The following is a 20,702-nucleotide window of genomic DNA, read 5'->3' as shown; positions in this document are numbered from 1 at the left end:
CATGCATGGGTCAGGACACGGTATAAAAAACATCTGATATTGAACTCCATTAATCTGTGTTCCTCTTATTCTTCAGATGGGAAAGGCAGCTGACTTAAGCGAGTTTGACAAAGGCCAAATTGTAATGGCCAGATGACTGGGTCAGAGCATATCCAAAATGGCATGGCTGGTGGGATGAACATGGTTAGCCATGGTTAGTACCTACCGAAATTGGTCTGAGGAGGGAAAACCCACAAACCGCCAGCAAGGTGTTGTATGACCATGACTCATCAATGCTCGAGGTGAGTGAAGTCTCTCTCGGATGGTATGTGGCAACAGAAGGGCGACTGTGGCGCAACTCACTGGTAATTGGAATTCTGGTGACAAGAATAATGTGTCACAACACACAGTACATCGAATCCTGCTGAAAATGGAGCTGAGTATCCGCAGGCCTCTCTGAGTGCCATGCCACCCACTGTTCACTGGTAACAGCAACTACAACGGGCGCGCGAGCATCGAAACTGGACCTTGAGTGATTGAAAGGTCATCTGGTTCAATGAATCACGTTTCCTGTTGCACCATGTGGATGACTGGGTGCACATGTGTCATTTACTAGGGGAAGTGATGGCACCTGGATGCACCGTGGGACAAAAACAAGCTGGTAGTGGCGGTGTCATGCTTCGGGTGATGTTCTGCTGGGATACCCTGGGTCCAATCACCCCTGTGCCAGGCACTCTGATGTCTGTACCTACCTAAACATCATTGCTGACCAGGTACAGTCAGTCCTAGTAATAGCACGATAGTTGTGTTCCTATAAACCCTCGTACAATACAAAATCGTGCAATATAAACAACAGGACCTATGGGAAAAATAAGGTTAGGTGCCGACCACCCAAGATTGAACCCACATTTGTAACCAAATCGCCGACCGGGCTAGCCAGGTGGGTAAAGTGCCTGCCGGGCAACCCAAAGGTCGCGGGTTCGATTCCCGCCTCGGGCTTGGATCAAAGTACTGCAAAAACCTTGGGAGGTGCACTATGGCCACAGAAGCCGATGCGCCAACAACTACCAAACCAAAAAAAAAAAAAAAAAAAAAAAAGTAACCAAATCATTACCAAACACAACAAATAATCGTAATAAAATACGTATTTTATTACGACTATTACGTAATAAAATATTGCTAATGCTTTTGCTTCTATCGTAAGCAAACTTGTTTTTTGTTTGATTTTATATCCAAACAGATGACAGCCGTTCCATCTCTTCCAATTCTTTGTGCCTTAATCTAGTGGATTTTAATTACACTTTGAGTTGTTCCTGCTGTGAAAGTTGTTTTTATTTTCTCTGCATTCTTTGTAATTCTCGGCGTTGCCTCATTTAGATCTGTAGCACGTGCAATATCACATGGTCTTTCATTTCGCTTAAAGCGTTTCACAATTTCATATTTTTTATCTATCGACAGAGGAGGACTGGCTATAAGCCTTACCGGGGAAACCCCAGTGGGCCAGAAGCCGGTGTGATTTTGGCCATAAACCATAGTATGAGGCCACTATAAATTTTCCCAGGTAAGAATTTTTGACCCAGTCCACCTCTGTTTATTGATATTGCTTTTCTTTTTCTCTCTGAATCTGCAGTGTCTTCACCAGGATGCTTCCTTTTCACACCTTTTAAATATTTTACTCATTTTTAGGGAATAAAGCACAATTACAAAATGAGGAGGCACGCTTGATACACATAAACAAAGCTGCGCGCGTGTAGCAACTGAATAAACAACACCGTAAAGGCAGAGATTAACACCTCACATTTTACTAAAGCACATTTCTATGGGTTACTACCATAAAACAGGAGCAATATGGCCCTAGTTGGCTCGTAAAGACCAAATAACAAACAAACAAACTACCATAAAACAATAAAAACAATTTCCAGTTGCATTTCTGCTAGTGGAATCTGTTATAAATTGGTAGTAAACTCGATCTAATTGCATTTGCGATTATACCGATAGCTGGAATTGTGTTGGTTTTTACGTTATTACGGTGAAATGTGTTTCCCCTTCACTGATATAAAAAACATAAATACATTTTCAGAATCTTCTCTTCATTCCTATCGTGTTGCATTCGGTTGGGGTGATTCTGCGTTCGACTGCCATTTCTTGTAAACACAAAGGCGAATCATGCATAAACAAATTCGGTTCGTGTTGTATAAGATATCATTCCCCTATTTATAAATCGTGTATGATCGAATTTGTATAGTGTAAACACGTGTTATACGAGGACTGACTGTACACCCTTTCATGGCAACGGTCTTCCCCTCGGTGCGTGGCGCCTCTGTAGCCAGGTGGGAAGGAGCAACAGTGCGCGTAGCACACGCTTCTTGATTAGACCGGGGTTCGAGCCCGTCGACCACCGCATATCCCGGAGCAATATGGCCTTAGTTGCTAATGCTCCTAAAAACCAAATAACAAACAAACATTCCCCTCGGTGCAGTCTTTCGGCAGGATAATGCACCATGCCACATCGCCCAGATTGTTTGAGACTAGTTTGCAGAACATGTGGAAGACTTCTTCCAGGTGTTGCACAGGCCTCCAAATTCCCCAGACATCAGTCCCATCGAGCATCTGTGGTTTGTGTTGGAACAGCAACTCCGATCTGCAGCGTCTCAACCACAGACCTTACAGGCATTAAAGGATCTGCTGGTTATGTGTTGGTACCAGATTCCACAAGACACATTTAGAAATCTTGTAGTGTCTATACCTTGCCAGGTACAAGCTGTTTTGGCTGCATGTGGAGGACCAACATCATATCAGGTAGGTGGTCATAATGTTTTGGCTTGTCGGTGTATAATCTTTCTTTCTTGCATCATTTGCCATTACTAATTCTACTAATTTGACATTAATAATGTACTTGATAGAAATAATCAGATGGATATCATATAGTTGTATCTTAAGAAAGCCATTCCTCTTGCTCCAATCTGTTCCAAGTTAAAATCTGCAAAGAGATTTATTCTATTGATGATTGTATTCTACTGTAACAGGGGCTAAAAAAATTTGGCTCTTCTATTAAACAATGGTTTATTTATTTACTTTGGAAAAATGCTGTTCCATATCTATTTCAGACTATCAAAAAAAATACATTTAACTTTAACTATGCATTGGACAGTCATATAATAAAGAAATTAAAGAAATGAGGGATTTTGGGATTATTATCTCTTCTAATAGAAACTTTAAGAGACATATTAAAAAAATTACTGCCAGAAAAATTACAGCTTCAAAAAAATAAGTTTTCTAAAGAGAATCTTTTTTTTTTTTTTTTTTTTATATCAACAGTATCCAACTAATAAAAACAGCCTATACTATGACAGTTAATTCAATTCTGAAATATGCCTCCCATGTTTGTGCTCCCAGTACTAAAGTTTTAATTAAACAGCTGGAGCATCTTCACATGCCCATGATCAGCTTTCTTATATATAAATTAAAATTGAAATGAAATCCTATGATTAGTAGTATAAATTTTTCAGCTTATCTCCTCTATATCCAAGAAGAACTGTTGCAGATGCTGAAACTTTTAAGTTTCAGCATCTGCAACAGCTGAAACTTTTAAGTTTCAGCATTTATTAATCTCCAGTAAATTGGATTCTCTGATCTGTTATCTTTGGTCAATATAGGGTGCTCATCTAGATTACTAAGTTATCATAAACCATTTGTTCTTCATAAATTCAGAACTATTTAAAATTTGACTTTTTCAGTAGAACATTCAATTTTTTAAACATCTTTTAAAATTGATGTTTTCTATCTAAAATCCAATATAAAAATAAGAAATTATCGGTACAATTCTGGAGAACATAACATTCCATAAGTGGTCTACTCTCAAGTGAAAAAAAAAATAAGAAAATATATAAAAATTGAAACTTTGGGTATGAAGATATATAACTCTCAGTTGATTTAATTTTTTCTTTTATTTCTTAGATGTAATTGATTCAATTTACTCTTTAGTGATTCAATATGATACTTAATTTATTTTGAACTTAGATAGAGATTTTATAGGTTATTACTTAGTATCGGTAAGGGTATCCATTATGAGTGTTGGACAAGATATTGCAGCTCCGGCGAACGTTAAGTTTTTAATTATATTTAGCCATTTTATTGGCTTAATTGTTATATTAAATTATTTTCTATAAGTTACTTATAGTCCTAGTCTAGCTCCTTGGTTTATTTTGAATTTAGATAGCGATTTCGAATGTTAATACTTAGTGTACATAGATTTACCGTTTGTAACCTGCGCCATTGTTATAAGTATGTCCCAAACTAGATATCACAAGGTTTAACGTAAAACTAGATAGCGAAACTTGTAGCACTGTATTAGAAATCTGTTAGCTTAGTATAGTATAGTACAAGGGGTTTCCAAAAAGTAAGGTAACACATTTTTTCTCTCAATGGTGTTTAATAATACGAAGTTGAAATTGCACACCAAGAAATAAGTGAACGTGCACTACTTCTCCACAAAGTCTCTAGTTTTATTCATGCACTTGTCCCAACAATGGATCAGTTTATCAATACCACTACTGAAGAAGTCTGTGCCCATATGCAGTAACCAACATCACACCTGATTAACTTCCTCATCCATGGTGAAATGCTTTCCTGAAAGGTGTTTTTTCAGAGATCCGAACAAATGGAAGCCTGAAGTCGTTAAGTCTGGGCTGTAGGGAGGATGTGACAGAGTTTCCTAACGATTATGGCGCAACCACTCACGAGTGGTTTGGGCAGTGTGTGGAGTTACGTTGTTGTGCAACAAAATCACGCCATTTGTCAGGAGTCCTGGTCATTTGCGTTGAATGTTGGCTTTCAGTTTTTCCAATGTTGCACAGTAAAGCTGTGCATTGATTGTTCCTCCCTTCGACAAGAAATCCACCAACAAGAACGCCTTGGCAATCCCAGAACACTGTGGCCATGACCTTTAGGACACTGGGATCAGTTTTTGAATTTTTTGCACACAGGAGATTGTGGATGTTTCCAGGTCATGGAGTCTTGTTTGCTCCCCGGGATAAAGTGATGAACCCACGTTTCGTCCACTGTGACTATGCAAGCGAGAAAATCCTCTCCTCCTTCTCTGTATCGCAACAGTTCTCCAGACACATCCCCATGTGTTTTGCTTTGTCCTCCTCTGACAGTTGTCAGGGCACCCAGCGGCACTTTTTGAAAGCCAGGGACATCGTGAACAATTTCGTGAACAGTCAACTTACTCACGTTCACTATTTGTGTAATTTCACAGTTTTGCTCGCCTGTTTTCAAGAACGGTGCTCTTAATGCACGAAACGTTGTCTGTCTTGCTTGATGAAGACTTGCCTGCCTGATGTCGATGTTCAATGTCAGCACAGCTCGCTTTAAATTCATTGCACCAAAAACACACCTGCTTCTTTGTCATTACCTGTTCGCCATACACAGCAACCAGTTCACAGCGAATGTCACTTGGTGAAGACCCTTTTGCTTGCAAAAAGCGAATAACTTTTCGAACACCCGTTTTGGACCACACTCGCATGGTAGTCGCCATTTTGCAACTGGAATCTGCTGAGAGGCAACAGTACTCCAGGGGCTCACATCTGGTGAGTTTGGGCTTGGCACACCAAGGGTCCTGAGCTGGATATCATCATTCTTCTCTTTCTTAGTGATTCCTCTCTCAGGGTAACATGGGATTTTTTTTTTTGGCTGGTGCAGCATAAGCCTCAGGCGTCCTTGCACCATATGGCTAATAATAATGATAATAATAATAATAATACTTCAACGCTGCACTGGCGGTCTTTTTGAATGTTATTAACGGGTCTATCTGTCCACCGCATTTCATCTCATTTCCTTTCACCATTATTAAGGGGGGGGGGAAATGTGTTACCTTATTTTTCAGAACCCCCCCCCACCCGTATTATCAGTTAATCAGTAAAATTTATTAATCTTATTAAATTTCATTGTCATTAAATTGTACTTAAATGGAATCATAACCCAGACTAAAGCAGCAAAGGAATGCTCACAGATTAGCCAGAGTAGCTCGGGGGAGAACCAAAGGGGCAATTGTCCAATGCATCACAGTCTAAAAATATGCATGAAATGTGAGATGTTTGACAGGTCATGATCTAGCCAAGGAGGATGTCTTTGTGTGTGTGCTAGGTGCAGAGACTGTGAGGAAATTAGGCACCAACTCAGCATTCTGATGGGCATCTGTGAGAGTTTCAGGTGTGGGCTGATGCCCTCGAGAAAATTAATAAGAAGGCCTATCAAGCTCTCAGCTGCCTAATTCAACGTCAGAGCTCACTACTGTGCATCAAGCAACACAGTGGTAATCTCCAAGGCATAATGTGCTGGTCCCACAAGAACTAGTTATTGTTGGTGACTCTGTTGTCACGGAGACGGGGAATGCATTTTGCTAACGCTAAGGGATAGGTGGAACACGACCAGGGTATGTCTACCAGGGGCAAAAGTTGATGACGTTGTAGGCAGATATAATCTTTTAAAGGCACAAAGGTGATATTATTGTACACATCGGGACTAATGACCTTAAGAGTAAGAGATCTGCAGATTTTTTTAACAAGTACAGATCAATGTTGAAAAAAAGTCGCGAGCTAGGGTTAAATTTGTAAGTGTCTGCAATTCTGCCCAGACATGATGGGAGGAAGTATATGATGAGAGCCTTGTCAATCAATTCGGCCCTTGAGAGATTGTGTGTAAAGCTCATGGGGTAGATTTTTTTCGGCATGGTCTGTGCTTGCTAACAGGAGAGACTGCTTCTACATGGATGGGATACACTTAAATAGAAAGGGTGCAAGAATATTTGCTGATACTATTGAGGCAGTGTTAGGTGGGTCAGAAAACTGCTAGATTGTGGGGGGGGGAACTCACAGATTAAAAGATTAACAGTAGCCGCAGGCAGAGGCTAAAGCGATTCTATTGTAACAAGCATCAGCCCAGAGAGCAAATTGCTGGGTACTTCACAAACTGCTGGGAGTCAGCATAAAACAAGTAAATACATCGGCTGTGTTAGGGTAACGAAGAGTAAGAACAGGTGAATATATATTTGCATGCACACCAGCGCTAGAAATAAAGTAAATAAATTTGATGAATTTGAAATGCTGATCAAGGCATCAAAGGCAGATATTGTTGGGATATCAGAGACATATCACACAGATATAAGCAGTGCAGAATTGGAGCCGATCGGGCTAGCTGGGTGGGTAAAGTGCCTGCCTGGCAACCCAAAGGTCGCGGGTTCGATTCCCGCCTCGGGCTTGGATCAAAGTACTGCAAAAAAACCTTGGGAGGTGCATTATGGCCACAGAAGCCTATGCGCCAACAACTACAAAAAAAAAAAAAAAAGCAGAATTGGAATTTGGGGAGTACAATGTGTACAGAAAGGGTAGGAAGGGAGGGGTTATGCTGTTAGTTAAGAAACATATAAAATCTAATGAAGTGTATCCAGTTGGCATGGTGGACAGTGCAATGTTGAGTCAGTTTGGTGTGACATAAACACTGGGAAAGGGAAAATGAGAGTAGGAGTGTGTTATAGGCCTATTGACTCTAATGAATACAACGAATAATTGTGTAGAGTACACCAGTAAATCAGAATGTCTTGTAATGGGGATTTTAACTTTCCAGATATTGACTGGAACTGGTCATTCGTACGCTAGCAATACTTTTGTCGATTTATTGGAGGACTGTTTTCTATAGCAACATGTTCGAGGGCTACCAGAAGGGGGAATACTCTTGATCTGATTATAAGCACTGATGATGCATGCATTAGCAATTTGCAGATAAAGGAACTACTAGGTGACAGTTATCGCAGTCTACGGATGTGGGATTTGCTTAAAGATATAACTACCATCGAGGCACCTCCATAGCCAGGTTGGCAGGAGCAGCAGTACGTAGCACACGCTTCTTGATTAGACTTAGGTTCGAGCCTGTGAACAACAAATACAGAGGATGCGGAAAGGTTGGGGAATGACCACCGCATATACCCGGAGCAATTTACGACATTTTGCTGATTTTGCAGACACTTTCAAATTTAATCCTAATTCATGACTTTTTCCCGACATTACCATTTACTTGTTATTTAAGTCATCATATCTGCTACTCTTATGTGATTAATGCAAAGTGTAGAACTTTTCCAAACCACCTAACACTGCCTCTTTAGCATTAGCAAATATTCTTGTGCCCCTCCCTTCTATTTAAGTGTATGCCATCCCTTTAAAAGCAGTTTCTCCTGTTAACAAGCACGGCCCATGCTGAGAAAAGTTCTACCTGTGATTCTTGCACACAGTCTCTCCAGGGCTGAATTAATTAACAAGGTTCTAATCAGGTACTCCCTCTGATTTGTTTCTGATCGGGATTGCAGTCACTTTCATCAAATTTAATCCTAATTCATGACTTTTTCCCAACATTACCATTTACTTGTTATTTAAGTCATCATATCTGCTACTCTTATGTGATTAGTTCCAAAGTGTAGAACTTTATACATTTTGCGTGTTTAAAAATTATATCTACTCTACAGCGTCATCTATTTTTGTTCCTGGGAGACATACCCCAGCCCTATTTTACATAACCTTTTTTTGCACAATATATTTCCTGGCAGTGGTCACCATCAATAAGTAGCAGTGTATTCTGCCTTGGGGGATTGCTGCTGTGTTGTGTGATGCACAAGTGAGTGCTCTTGTGTCGAGTTGGGTAGCCAAGAGTTTGATGCCTCCCCCTTAATTCCTTTGAGGGTATTTACTCTGTCTGTCAAGCTCTCGTAAATGTCGATCAGAATGCTGAGTTCACTCCTAATTTCCTTATACTCTTTGCACAGAACACACACAGACATCCCCTTAGTACTATCATATCATGTTTCAGATAGTCCTCAAACACTGCACAAATAGCCCATTTCTTTGGTGTTGTAGTCTGAGGCATGTTTTCCATTTAAATTCAGTCTAAGTTGAAAATACTACACTAAATTGATAGATACCTAAATGCAATAATACATATTACACTCAAGTTTTGTTATATCTATTATGCTATATTGTTCACTAATATATGAAAAATAGAATAATCAGTAATGGGTACTGTTACAGGTTTAAAAATCACAGATATCATTGAGCTGATATGTAAAATTTTATTATTTCCTGCTGGTTGAAATCAATATTAAATGCTGATAACTATATATTGACAAATGTTGATACTCTCATATTATGAAATGGGAATTTCATGTCCCTTTTAAAATATTTACTAACATACCAAAAATATTTCAGTTTATTTTGATTTTACTGGATTATGTGGAATGATTCTTTTATATACTTTTAAAAACTACCAAAAACTGGGTTATTTAATATACAATTTATTGCATAAATGCTTTGATGCTATTTGTATTTTTCAAACAAGCCCTGAAATATGTGATCCTGTTTTTCATATGTATGTTTTATTTTATTCTTTTGTATTTTAGTACATTCGACAGAGGTTACAGCGGACCAATCAGAGTAACCGTGGGCCTGGAGGGTCGTCCTCCCATCAACGACATAGTCCTATCCAAGGGGACCATTCTGCCATATCAACTAGTGCTGCCAGCACTGTCATCCTTAGTACTCCTCCCCACGCACCGTCCACCATCGTGAATCCCCAGTCATCCCACCTTGTTTCTCATGCCACCATAGTTTCAACACCTCCACAGATTTCTAGTAATACACGAACGTTTCCCATTCCAATTCCCCACATTCCTAAGCCTTCATTTCCTCGAATGCGCAGCAGTGTAGAGGGTTTAAATCAGGTAATTTTTACTTTTATGTATGTTCACTTTATTTTTCCATCTGTTATTGTGAAAACTTTATAACAAACAAAATACACATACTGGCCAAAACAGCTGCCTGGTGCAGCTAAAATATGTAATACAGTTTCTGCTTAATAGAGACTTATGAAAGTATGGGAAGTTGAAAGTTGAGGATGTTGGTGGGATGAATTTTCAGGTTAATTATTGCAGTCGCCAAGGATCACTCAGAAATTTATAATTGTCTGGAAACCAATAAAACAACAAATGAAACAAAGTGCAACCTTATGGCAGAAAAACTGATAAGCCAACTACTCCAGCAGCCATATTTTAGAACAGTATCCATACCTGTATTTTGCAACAGCCCTCTAACATTTATGCACACCAGATTCATTTCCTTTATATGCAGCTTGTAGCAATTAATTTTTAACTAACTATTAAGGGGTTACTATCTAAGTTACAAGCCATGATTAAATTGGTTAAAAGAAAAAGAAAATTATGAAAATCACTGAAGTGGTGGAGTGCCAATAATCTTAATTAGGTTCATTGGACCAATTAGTCATGCCTTTTGCTTTTTTTGTTTAGTCAGGATCATGCATAGTGACAGTTCTGTAATGTAATAGAGCCCACAAACTTCAGCTTGAAAACCCATTGGGTGAGTAATATAATAATTACTAGAATTCAGAAAGCAGTAGAATTCCAATATGAAAGCAGTAGAATTAGCATTAGCATTAGCATTAGTAGAGGCATTTGATGCAAGAAAGCAAGCTTATGCAGCATCAGCCAAAAAAAAAAAAAAAAACCACTTCCACTTCACCCCTCTGTTCGTTCAAAATACCTGTCCAGCTGAGCCTTAAACTTATTTAGGCTATCAACCTCCACCACAAGGGATGGAAGTCTGTTCCACCAACCAACCACTCGCTGGCTAAAGGCAAATTTCCGCACGTCTATCCTACATCTGTCTTTCCTCAATTTGAATTTATGCCCTCTCAGGTGATTATTCTGAGCTAGAGGAAGAATCCCATCAGCATTGAGCATGCTTAAACCATTCAAGGCTTTATACACCTCTATCAGATCACCTCGCTGGTGCCTAGTCTCCAGACACTGTAATTTGCAAAACTTAAGCCTTTCTTCGTAAGAGCACCCCTTTGTTCCATTCACTAATCTTGTTGCCCTTCTCTGTACTCGTTCCAGCAGCTCTACATCCTTCTTGAAATGAGGCCTCCAGACCTGTATACAGTACTCTAGGTGTGGCCTGACCATCGCCTTATACAATGGAATAATCACCTCCTTATCCCTGCTGGAAAAATTCCTGTATATCATTGACAATACTCCATGAGCTACTCTTGCAGCCCGTCTGCACTGCTCAGGGAACTTCATATCTGCCTGCACAACCACCCCCAAGTCCCTTTCATTCTCTACCACTGTCAGTGTTGTACCATAGAGTTGATACGTTGCTCTGGGGTTGCTGTTTCCCATGTGTAGTACTTTACATTTGTCAATGTTAAACTTCATTTGCCACCTCTCAGCCCATCTGCTCAACCTTTCCAGATCCTGTTGCAGAAGCATAGTGTCAGTAGTGTCCTTGACAACCCTGCCAACCTTTGTATCGTCTGCAAACTTGGACATTAATCCCGATATACCATCATCAATATCATTTATAAATACAGAAAACAATAATGGACCCAACACTGAGCCCTGAGGGACTCCACTAATAACATCAGTCCACGATGAGCAGTGTCCATTGATTACCACTCTCTGTCTTCTCCCCCTCAACCACCCCTTTATCCATAGCAGCAATTTGCCTCCAATGTCACACTGCTCCCATTTGTGTAGCAGTCTTCCATGTGCAACAGTATCAAAAGCCTTTCTAAGATCCAAGTATATAATATCAAAGTTATTCCCTGCATCCAGTTCTTTTGTGACTGCATCATAGTATCCAATCAAGTTGGTCAGGCAAGACTTCCCCTTAACAAAACCATGCTGTGTCTGAGCTATAACTGAAGTCTTGTCTAAATGATCCTGCAGTGCGTCTTTAACCAGTGCCTCCATTAATTTTCCTGGAACAGAAGTCAAGCTCACAGGTCTATAATTACTTGTGTCAGCCTTTGATCCTCCTTTGTGAATTGGGGTCACATTTGCACATTTCCAGTCTATGGGTACCTCCCCTGAGTCCAAGGAAGCTCTCATAATTATGGCTAAGGGTTTGCTTACTTCCTTTGCTGCCTCCTTTAATATAACTGGATAGATCCCATCCACCCCGGGTGCCTTTCTTGTGTTTATCTTCAACAGTTTCTCCTCCACTTTACTCCCAGTTATTTCAAGATTCTGTAACTTACTGCTAGAGTTGAATACACCTCTGGCATTCCCCTCGCTGAATAACTCCTCATGTGTGAATGTCGATGCAAAATATTCATTTAGTTTGTTAGCCACCTGAGCAGGATCATCAACACTTGACCCATCAATATCAAGTGGACCAATCTGATTCATCCCTTTCCTTCTAGAGTTTACATAAGTAAAGAACTCTTTGCTGTTTTTCTTTGCATCCCTTGCCAAGGATTTCTCGTAATCTGCCTTTGCCTGCCTAACCTCCTTTGTAACTTGGTTGCATATCAACTTGTATCTATCATAGGCTTCTGTGTCATGTGTTAATTTGTAAGTATCCCAATATGAAAGCAGTAGAATTAGCATTAGCATTAGTAGAGGCATTTGATGCAAGAAAGCTATGAAATTATGAAAATCACTGAAGTGGTGGAGTGCCAATAATCTTAATTAGGTTCATTGGACCAATTAGTCATGCCTTTTGCTTTTTTTGTTTAGTCAGGATCATGCATAGTGACAGTTCTGTAATGTAATAGAGCCCACAAACTTCAGCTTGAAAACCCATTGGGTGAGTAATATAATAATTACTAGAATTCAGAAAGCAGTAGAATTCCAATATGAAAGCAGTAGAATTAGCATTAGCATCAGTTGTGTTGGGCCAATTGTTCAATATGTGCGACAGATGCTGCTAAAAAAGAATAACTCTACATGCAATATAAAACAATTTAGCAAATAAGCTTTGGAACAAATATGAAAATTTAGTGTTCAGTTCAGTAAACGTAAACTCTTGTCATGCCACGTTGTAAACAGGAAATTACATGTTTTATTTTTATTAACAGAAAATACATTGTCGTTGAAATGTACAGCACTCTAGTAGATGGGTTATGGAATAGAAAGTGTGAGAAAACTTGTTATAGTGAGCTTCAATTTCTAGTGTGTAATTTTAAACAAATATTGTATGTATGGAGTAAAACTTTTGTTTTTTTTTTTGTTTAGTTAGGATCTTTTGCTGTTTTTCTTGAGATCTTGTGAAAAAAATGTGTGTGCGCGAGTGCACAAAAGATGTTTATCCAAAAATATCCAGTGAACACAAATAGAGGGACTATATTTTGATACAGAGCTAGCTATGATGTACCAATAGCTGGTAGCAAGGCTTTATTTGTAAAATATAAACTACCAGAACATTGAGGAAGAGGATTGGGTCTCTGGGGGCCACCTACCAAGAAATGTTTTTAGAAAATAGTGTTGCTAAATGTGCCCTTTTTTTTTTTTTTTTTTTTTTTTGAATAAGTCTTAAAGAGTTAGTTTTGAATGATTTATTTATTTTTAATTGAGATCTTGTGAAAAAAAAGTGTGCGCGCGTGCACAAAATGTATGTATGCACAAAAGTTGTTTTATACAAAAACATCTTTGGCAGCATCTACTACTAAACTTTTGTTTGGCAGTCAGTGTTTGTCCCATTGGCGAAAATGTGAAACGGAAATTATGCAAATTACGTCACTTCCTAAATGACACTAATGCAGTCACTAATGTTGATTTGGTAGAGTTAGTAGCAGGCATGAGCATAAAATGTTACATCTTTATTTCGAACTGGAGTAAAACTGATTAACAAAAATGTGAGACGAGAATGACGTCATTTCTGTCTCAACATTTTCGTTAACAATCGATTTTACTCCAGTTCGAAATAACAATGTAGCATTTTATGCTCACTACTACTACTTAAAGTACCGAATCAACGTTAATGACTGCATTAGTATCATTTAATTACATCATCAGCAGAACTGACGTAATTTAATTTGCATAATTTCCACGTCGCATTTTCGTGACAAATTGGTTTTACTTCAGTCTGAAATGTAGTAGGTGCTGCCAAAGATATTTTCACATAAAAAAAAATTATTTTTCGGCCTGTTACTTTTGCTGCTCACCCTGCACTCTTGTTTTGTTACAGTGTGTTTAATGAAGTCACATTTTCCTTTATTTGATAACAATATTGCACTGAACACAATTAAAGAGGAAACATTCTCGTTCCCCAGTGATGCTTTTAAATAATGGCATCCTAAGTGCTAATTTGACATTTAAAATTATAAAAGTATAGCAAATTGGACAGACCAATTAATAAAAGCAATTTAAAATGTATATTATTTATTTATTATTCAAATAGTTTTTATAAAGATTTATTCAGTAAAAGTATGTTAGTGTATTTCTCTTTTTTTTTTTTTTTTTATGCTGTTTGGCTCTGACTGTATAATGGTCCTGAATAAACCATGGTTTTATTAATCATTTTAATTATTAATTAAGCATTGTGCTTGGTAAACGTTTCAATAGATATGTTAAAAAGTCAAGCTGTGCATCTAGTATAACTCTCTTCTGATGCACAGTGCACCAACGGCATTAGTAATAAATTTTTTTTTTTTTTTTAAATATGATTCTTTATTTTTCATTTCTTTTTAACTTCCAGAATGCTGTTCTGGCAGAAAAAAAAGCCACGAATAGGTATATTAAGCAATTTATTTAAATGCTATCTTCGTATTATAATGCAGTAGAAATAACTCAAGCCCAAATACTAATATTCAAGTAAAAATTTCATTAATTTTGAAATACATCAGTGCAGGTAAGGTAAAGGTTAATGACAGCCATTATCAATCCATTGCAGGATGGAAGCCTCCTCAACAGTTCATGTTGAAGTAATGGACCATAATCTGCCACGCTGGTCCAGTGCGGGTTGGCAGATCAACCGTATTTAGCAGTTGGGTTTGAACCCCAGTCTACTCAAAGAGTGTGTGCTACTGCACTCCTGCTCCTGACCACTTGGCTATGGAGGCCTTCTGGCAGAAAAAAGCTGTGACTAGTATATTAAGCAATTCATTGATATGCTATCATCATGTTATAATGCAGTAGAAATAAAGCAGTTAGGAGTCAAACCCAGATACTAATATTCAAGTAAAAGTGCAGGTACCATAGTCAATTTTTCGTAGCTCTCTTTCACGTTAGTTTTATTACTATAAAATATGAATATATAGAATTGTCCCTATTTGTTACTGCTTTGTTTGCAGCTATTGTATTGACCACATGTATTTTCACGCTATCTCAGGTATAGATTTTTTAGGCTTTTTAGTAATTATTAATCTTCAGTTTTAGATCTCTGTTTTATTCAATTCTTCCAGCTTTCATTTGTATTTAATAATTTTACAACTAGTTTTAATTTCACTTTCATTATAAACACTGCATAGGGACTACTTTGTCCATACTTTGTGAGAGGTATACAGCTTTTCCTTTTCAACACATTTGTATTCTTACATTTTCTATTATACAGCTATGGGAAAGTATGGAAATGGAGTCCTTTGATGCATGGTCAGGTGTAGTCCCCTGAAGAAATATCTGATCATGTATCAATGTTTATTTTGGCTGACATCAGATTTAATTGTATATTTGCTCTACTTCCCTAATTTGAATTATAGCCAAATTTGCCCAATCTTATCTGATGCCAGCTGCCGTTTACCTTTATTTGGCCTTCTGATGTAATTTAATTTATTTTTATTTTACAGGTTACTACCTTTTTAATTTTTTAATTCAACCTACATTTTCTCATATTTCAGCTATCTTCTTCCTTTTGGCGTTTGGTTTTTCTAGTAAATTGCACTATCATCTTTATTTTGATCTGTCATATTTATTACAATATACATATATATACATCTGCATTCATTGCTGCTGCTTTGCGTGCTTTGGTGCATTTGTCATATCCAGTTTATTTTTTAATTTCCGCTATTGCTCCTGGTTTTAACTCTTTGGTATTATATTTTTATATATATATATATATATATATATATATATATATAATGTGTGGTTTGTAAAATAAATGAAAAGTACACATGGTGCCTGAACTAAGAGAAGTTTAAGGGGTAGTCAAAAGTGGAGGTGAAGTAGTGGTTAAGCAGGTGAAACAATTTGAAAAACGTAGTACAAAATTAAAGCGAACAAAATACAAAAAAAAAAATAAATAAATAAAAAAGAAATAAATAAGTAAATAACACTGTAATGGGAGGGCAATTTTAGCAAGAGGTCGAATCGGGAGATGGCAGATATGCAAAATCTGAATATAGTAAATGAAAATATGATACATAGCCAGGAAATTCATCAGGGGACTATTCCTGACCATGTATCAGACACTGCATTTCCAAACTCGTCTGTAGTATTAGAAAAAGGGGGAAGCAAATATATGGCCTTTATTGTAATACTGATAGACAAGGTAGTTCCTACGCAGTATAAAAATGAAGTTAATAATGTAAATTAAAATAAATTCTAATTTACAAAAGTGTAATGTGAAATATAATACAAATATATGTGAAGTGCAGAAGGGGTGAAAGGTAATTAAATTAACATGGTTGAAAATTAAAATTCAAATATAAAGCAGATAAATTTGATCGAAAAAGTGTGGACAAGCAAATGGTAAAATTCTTGTGGAGGGGAAGGGGAGAAAAAGATGGTCAAAAGGAGGCGAAAATAGCGATAGGATTGAGGATAGACAGACCATTCGTATCACACTCGTATTACACTAATAGTTTTACGAACGGGGAAAAAAAAAATAGAAAAAGACATTATAAAGATAAAAAGTGTAGAAAAAGTCATTAAAAATACTTAACTTACTGGGCGTGTAAGGGCCAACCTTAAAGAAAGGGTTCTGGTATAAGCAAGCATTAGTAAAAATGGGTGTTAATACGTAGGCTTGTAGAGAAGAAGGGAAATCTTAACCAAAACTAAAAGCGGGAGTTACCTGGAGTCATTAGGTTGAGCGGAGGAGAGACATACACAGCCAAGATGCAAAAGGGGGAAACAATGACAAGTCACTGAGTTATAAAAAAAAAAAAAAAAAAAAAAGTGGGAAAGATGGCCTAAAAACATGAAACGCCAGACAAAAGACTGTAGGCGCCTCCGTAGCCAGGTGGGAAGGAGCAGCAGTGTGTAGCACACACTTCTTGATTAGACCAGGGTTCGAGCCCATCACCACCAAATATGGAGGATGTGGAAAGATGAAGGGAATGACCACCGCATATTCCCGGAGCAATATGACCTTAGTTGCTAATGCTCCTAAAAACCAAAATAACAATAACAAAAAACTGCAGAAATACCAATACGTGAAGGAACATGTGAAACAGAAAGTAGAACAAGAATAATTCTGATCTATAGGAGATAAAATTCTGGTAAAATTTAGATGATCAGAGAACAGCATTTATAGATCACGGCTCCAAACTTCCAAGATGACAAACTGCTGTGGAAAGAGAAATGCTCAGTTTCGCACATCCAAGGTTGATTGAAGGTTTAATGATGAATCCATTGAAGAGCACGACAAAAAATCTGGCAGGCAAAAACTTTGATGGAAACAGAATTAAAAACCTTGAAGAAGAAGAATTTTCATATCCATTGATAAATTTTATTCCACCAAATAAAAGGACTGGTAAAATGATGCAAGACTACAATACAGACAGTAGATCTGAGACCGGTGTCAAAGAAGCAAAGTGCCAAACCTAGTGGCTGTTATCAGGGAAGATACTACACTGAATAATTCCAGGAATAAAAAGCCAAATGTACATGATTCCAAAAAGCAGAAAGGATGAATTCAAACTAAATGTGTGAAAAACTTAGTAAAGCAACAGTAATCTCATTCCGAGAGAGAGCCTTAAATGGAAGTCATGAACAGTGATTACTAAGTAGTGGAAATCCCACCAAATAATATACAACTTTACAATACCTTTAACACGGACAGGTGCCAAGTAAATCGAAATTGAATTTATTTTTAATTGTAGAAGTAGAAGCAATTTGATGAAAAAGGGAGGTATATTATTATTTAAAAGCTTGTTATAAAAAACTTTTATTGCTTTGCTGAAAAGGATATGGTTGCTGCATATGTTGGCTGATCTGATAGCTTGAATACAAAAAGTATTTTTGCGAATTTTATTGGAAATATTAGATTGCCAATTTGTGAGGTAAATGACCTCAAAGTTAAAAGTTTCTTTTGTCATAAATGTCAATAAGATGAGGAACTACATCATTGCAGAGTGTAATTTTCAGTGTAATTTGAGTGGTAATCAATGGACACTGCTCATCGTGGACTAATGTTATTAGTGGAGTCCCTCAGGGCTGGGTCCATTATTGTTTTCTGTATTTATAAATGATATTGATGATGGTATATCAAGCTTAATGTCCAAGTTTGCAGACGATACAAAGGTTGGCAGGGTTGTCAAGGACACTACTGACACTATGCTGCTGCAACAGGATCTGGAAAGGTTGAGCAGATGGGCTGAGAGGTGGCAAATGAAGTTTAACATTGACAAATGTAAAGTACTACACATGGGAAACAGCAACCCCAGAGCAACGTATCAACTCTGTGGTACTACACTGACAGTGGTAGAGAATGAAAAGGACCTGAGGGTATTTTGGCAGGCAGATATGAAGTTCTCTGAGCAGTGCAGACGGGCTGCAAGAGTAGCTCATGGTGTCTTATCAATGATATACAGGAAATTTTTCTAGCAGGGATAAGGAGGTGATTATTCCCTTGTATAAGGCAATGGTCAGGCCACACCTTGAATACTGTATACAGGTCTGGAGGCCTCGTTTCAAGAAGGATATAGAGCTGCTGGAACGAGTACAGGAAGGGCATCAAGATTGTGAATGGAACAAAGGGTTGCTCTTACGAAGAAAGGCTTAAGTTTTGCAAATTACAGTGTCTGGAGACTAGGCACCGGCGAGGTGATCTGATAGAGGTGTATAAAGCTTGAATGGTTTGAGCATGCTCAATGCTGATGAAATTCTGCCTCTTGCTCAGAATAATCACCTGATAGGGCACAAATTCAAATTGAGGAAAGACAGATGTAGGATTGATGTGCAGAAATTTGCCTTTAGTTAGCGGGTAGTTGGTTGGTGAAACAGACTTCCATCCCTTGTTGTGGAAAAGTCGATAGCCTAAAAAAATTTAAGGCTCAGCTGGACAGGTATTTCGTACGAACGGTGAAGTGGAAGTGTTTTTTTTTTTTGCTGATGCTGTATAAGCTTGATTTCTTACATCATATGCCTCTACTAATGCTAATGCTCTCTCGTAAATATTAAGTTTCTCATGGTATTTGTTGAAAAATTGCTTTAGCACAAACACCAGTAGTTAAGTGGGATGGAAACGAAGAGGTTGGTGAAATCAAAAGTTTCAATACTAGTTACAGCTAGATTGGATCTAAAAATGTTTAAAACAGATTGGTTATTGTTAATAATCCGGGTAGTAGTAAGATTGCTGAAGATGGATTTGAGCTGTCTGAAGAATTGCTTGCAGGGTAGGTAGCAGCCACTATTTCTGGAACTAGTTATGAATCTGAAACCTACAGGTTGTTTGTAGAATTTGGCTATCATATAAAGGAAGGGAAGGGTAGAGTTTTGTAACTTGCTATGCAGTTTGTTATGTAAAGCTATAAGCTTTTTTATTGTTGAAGCAGGACTGAGACTGCATGGTATATATGTGGAGCTATTCTCTATTTCAGGTTTTAGTTGTTTGAAGTAGAATTGTTTGCAGAAGATAGCAAAGTTGTTGGATGCTTTGTCAACTGCGGTGATAATAAAATTGTCCTGTAATTCTGAAATATGTTTTTTCAGATTGCAGAATGGAGTGTAGTTGGTATTGTCAAGTTTGTAGGACTCGGCAATAGCTTTTTTGATGTCTTGATAGATAATAGTTATCCAGTTTTGAAATTCTTCATGTGGAATGGTATATTTATAAGCAAGCTTGTTGGCAAAATGTTTAAGGTCCAGATATATTGTTTTTTTTTTTGATTTCATCATCATCATCATCATCAGCCATTTTCAATCCACTGCAGGATGAAGGCCTCTCCAGCAACTTTCCAGTACCTTCTGTTTTGAGCACTGGCCATCCATTTACTACCCAAAAACTCATGAATTTCATCTATCCATCTCCGCCTTTGTCTTCCAGGTTTTCTTCTAGCTCCTCTTGGGTACTATTCTGTTATTTTCTTAGTCCATCTGTCATCGTGTCTTCGAGCTGTGTGTCCTGCCCAAGACCATTTTAGTTCTTTAGTTTTGATAAAAATGTCCTTTACTTGAGTTTGCTGCCTAATCCATGTGTTTCTCTTCTTATCTAACAGTCTGATTCCCAATATAATTCATTCCATTCTTCGCTGTGTAGTTCTCAGTTTCTCTTCCATTCTTTTGGTGAGTGCCCAAGTTTCACTTCCATAAGTCATGGTGGGGAGTATACATTGATTCATTATTTTACGTTTCAGACAAACTGGGATATTGCTCTTCAGTATGTGACTATATTTCCTGAATTCTATCCATCCAAAATTTATTCTTCTCTTGACTTCCAGCCATTTATCATTATTACAGCTAATAACTTGTCCCAGATAAGTATATGACTCCACCATTTCAATTACTGCTCCTTCAATCATTATTTCCCTTTTCTTGGCATACTTGTTCGTCATTACTTTTGTTTTAGCCATATTCATCTTTAGTCCAAAATCCTTACTAACTGTGCATAGCTGATTAAGATTTTCCTCTAATTCTTTGGGATCGTGGCTTATGACCACAATGTCATCTGCAAATCTTAAATGGTTTAGGTACTCTCCGTTCACATTGACTCCTTTCT

The 20,702-nt window shown here is 37.7% G+C and overlaps 1 protein-coding gene across 1 annotated transcript in view; it reads left to right on the top strand.

The window, feature by feature from the left end:
* Positions 1-20,702, top strand: part of LOC150091185 (glucocorticoid-induced transcript 1 protein-like) — a 362,458-nt gene that overhangs the window by 213,948 nt on the left and 127,808 nt on the right. Inside the window, exon 5 of the mRNA XM_090382684.1 lies at positions 9,425-9,745. Within this exon, the coding sequence (XP_090238810.1) occupies positions 9,425-9,745 (321 nt within the window). The remainder of the gene's footprint in view (positions 1-9,424; positions 9,746-20,702) is intronic.

Source organism: Mastigoproctus giganteus, chromosome 1 (genome assembly GCF_048544385.1).
Source record: "Mastigoproctus giganteus isolate SK-2022 chromosome 1, ASM4854438v1, whole genome shotgun sequence".
NCBI classification, from domain to species: Eukaryota; Metazoa; Arthropoda; class Arachnida; order Uropygi; family Thelyphonidae; genus Mastigoproctus; species Mastigoproctus giganteus.
This window is presented reverse-complemented; position numbering and strand designations above follow the sequence as displayed.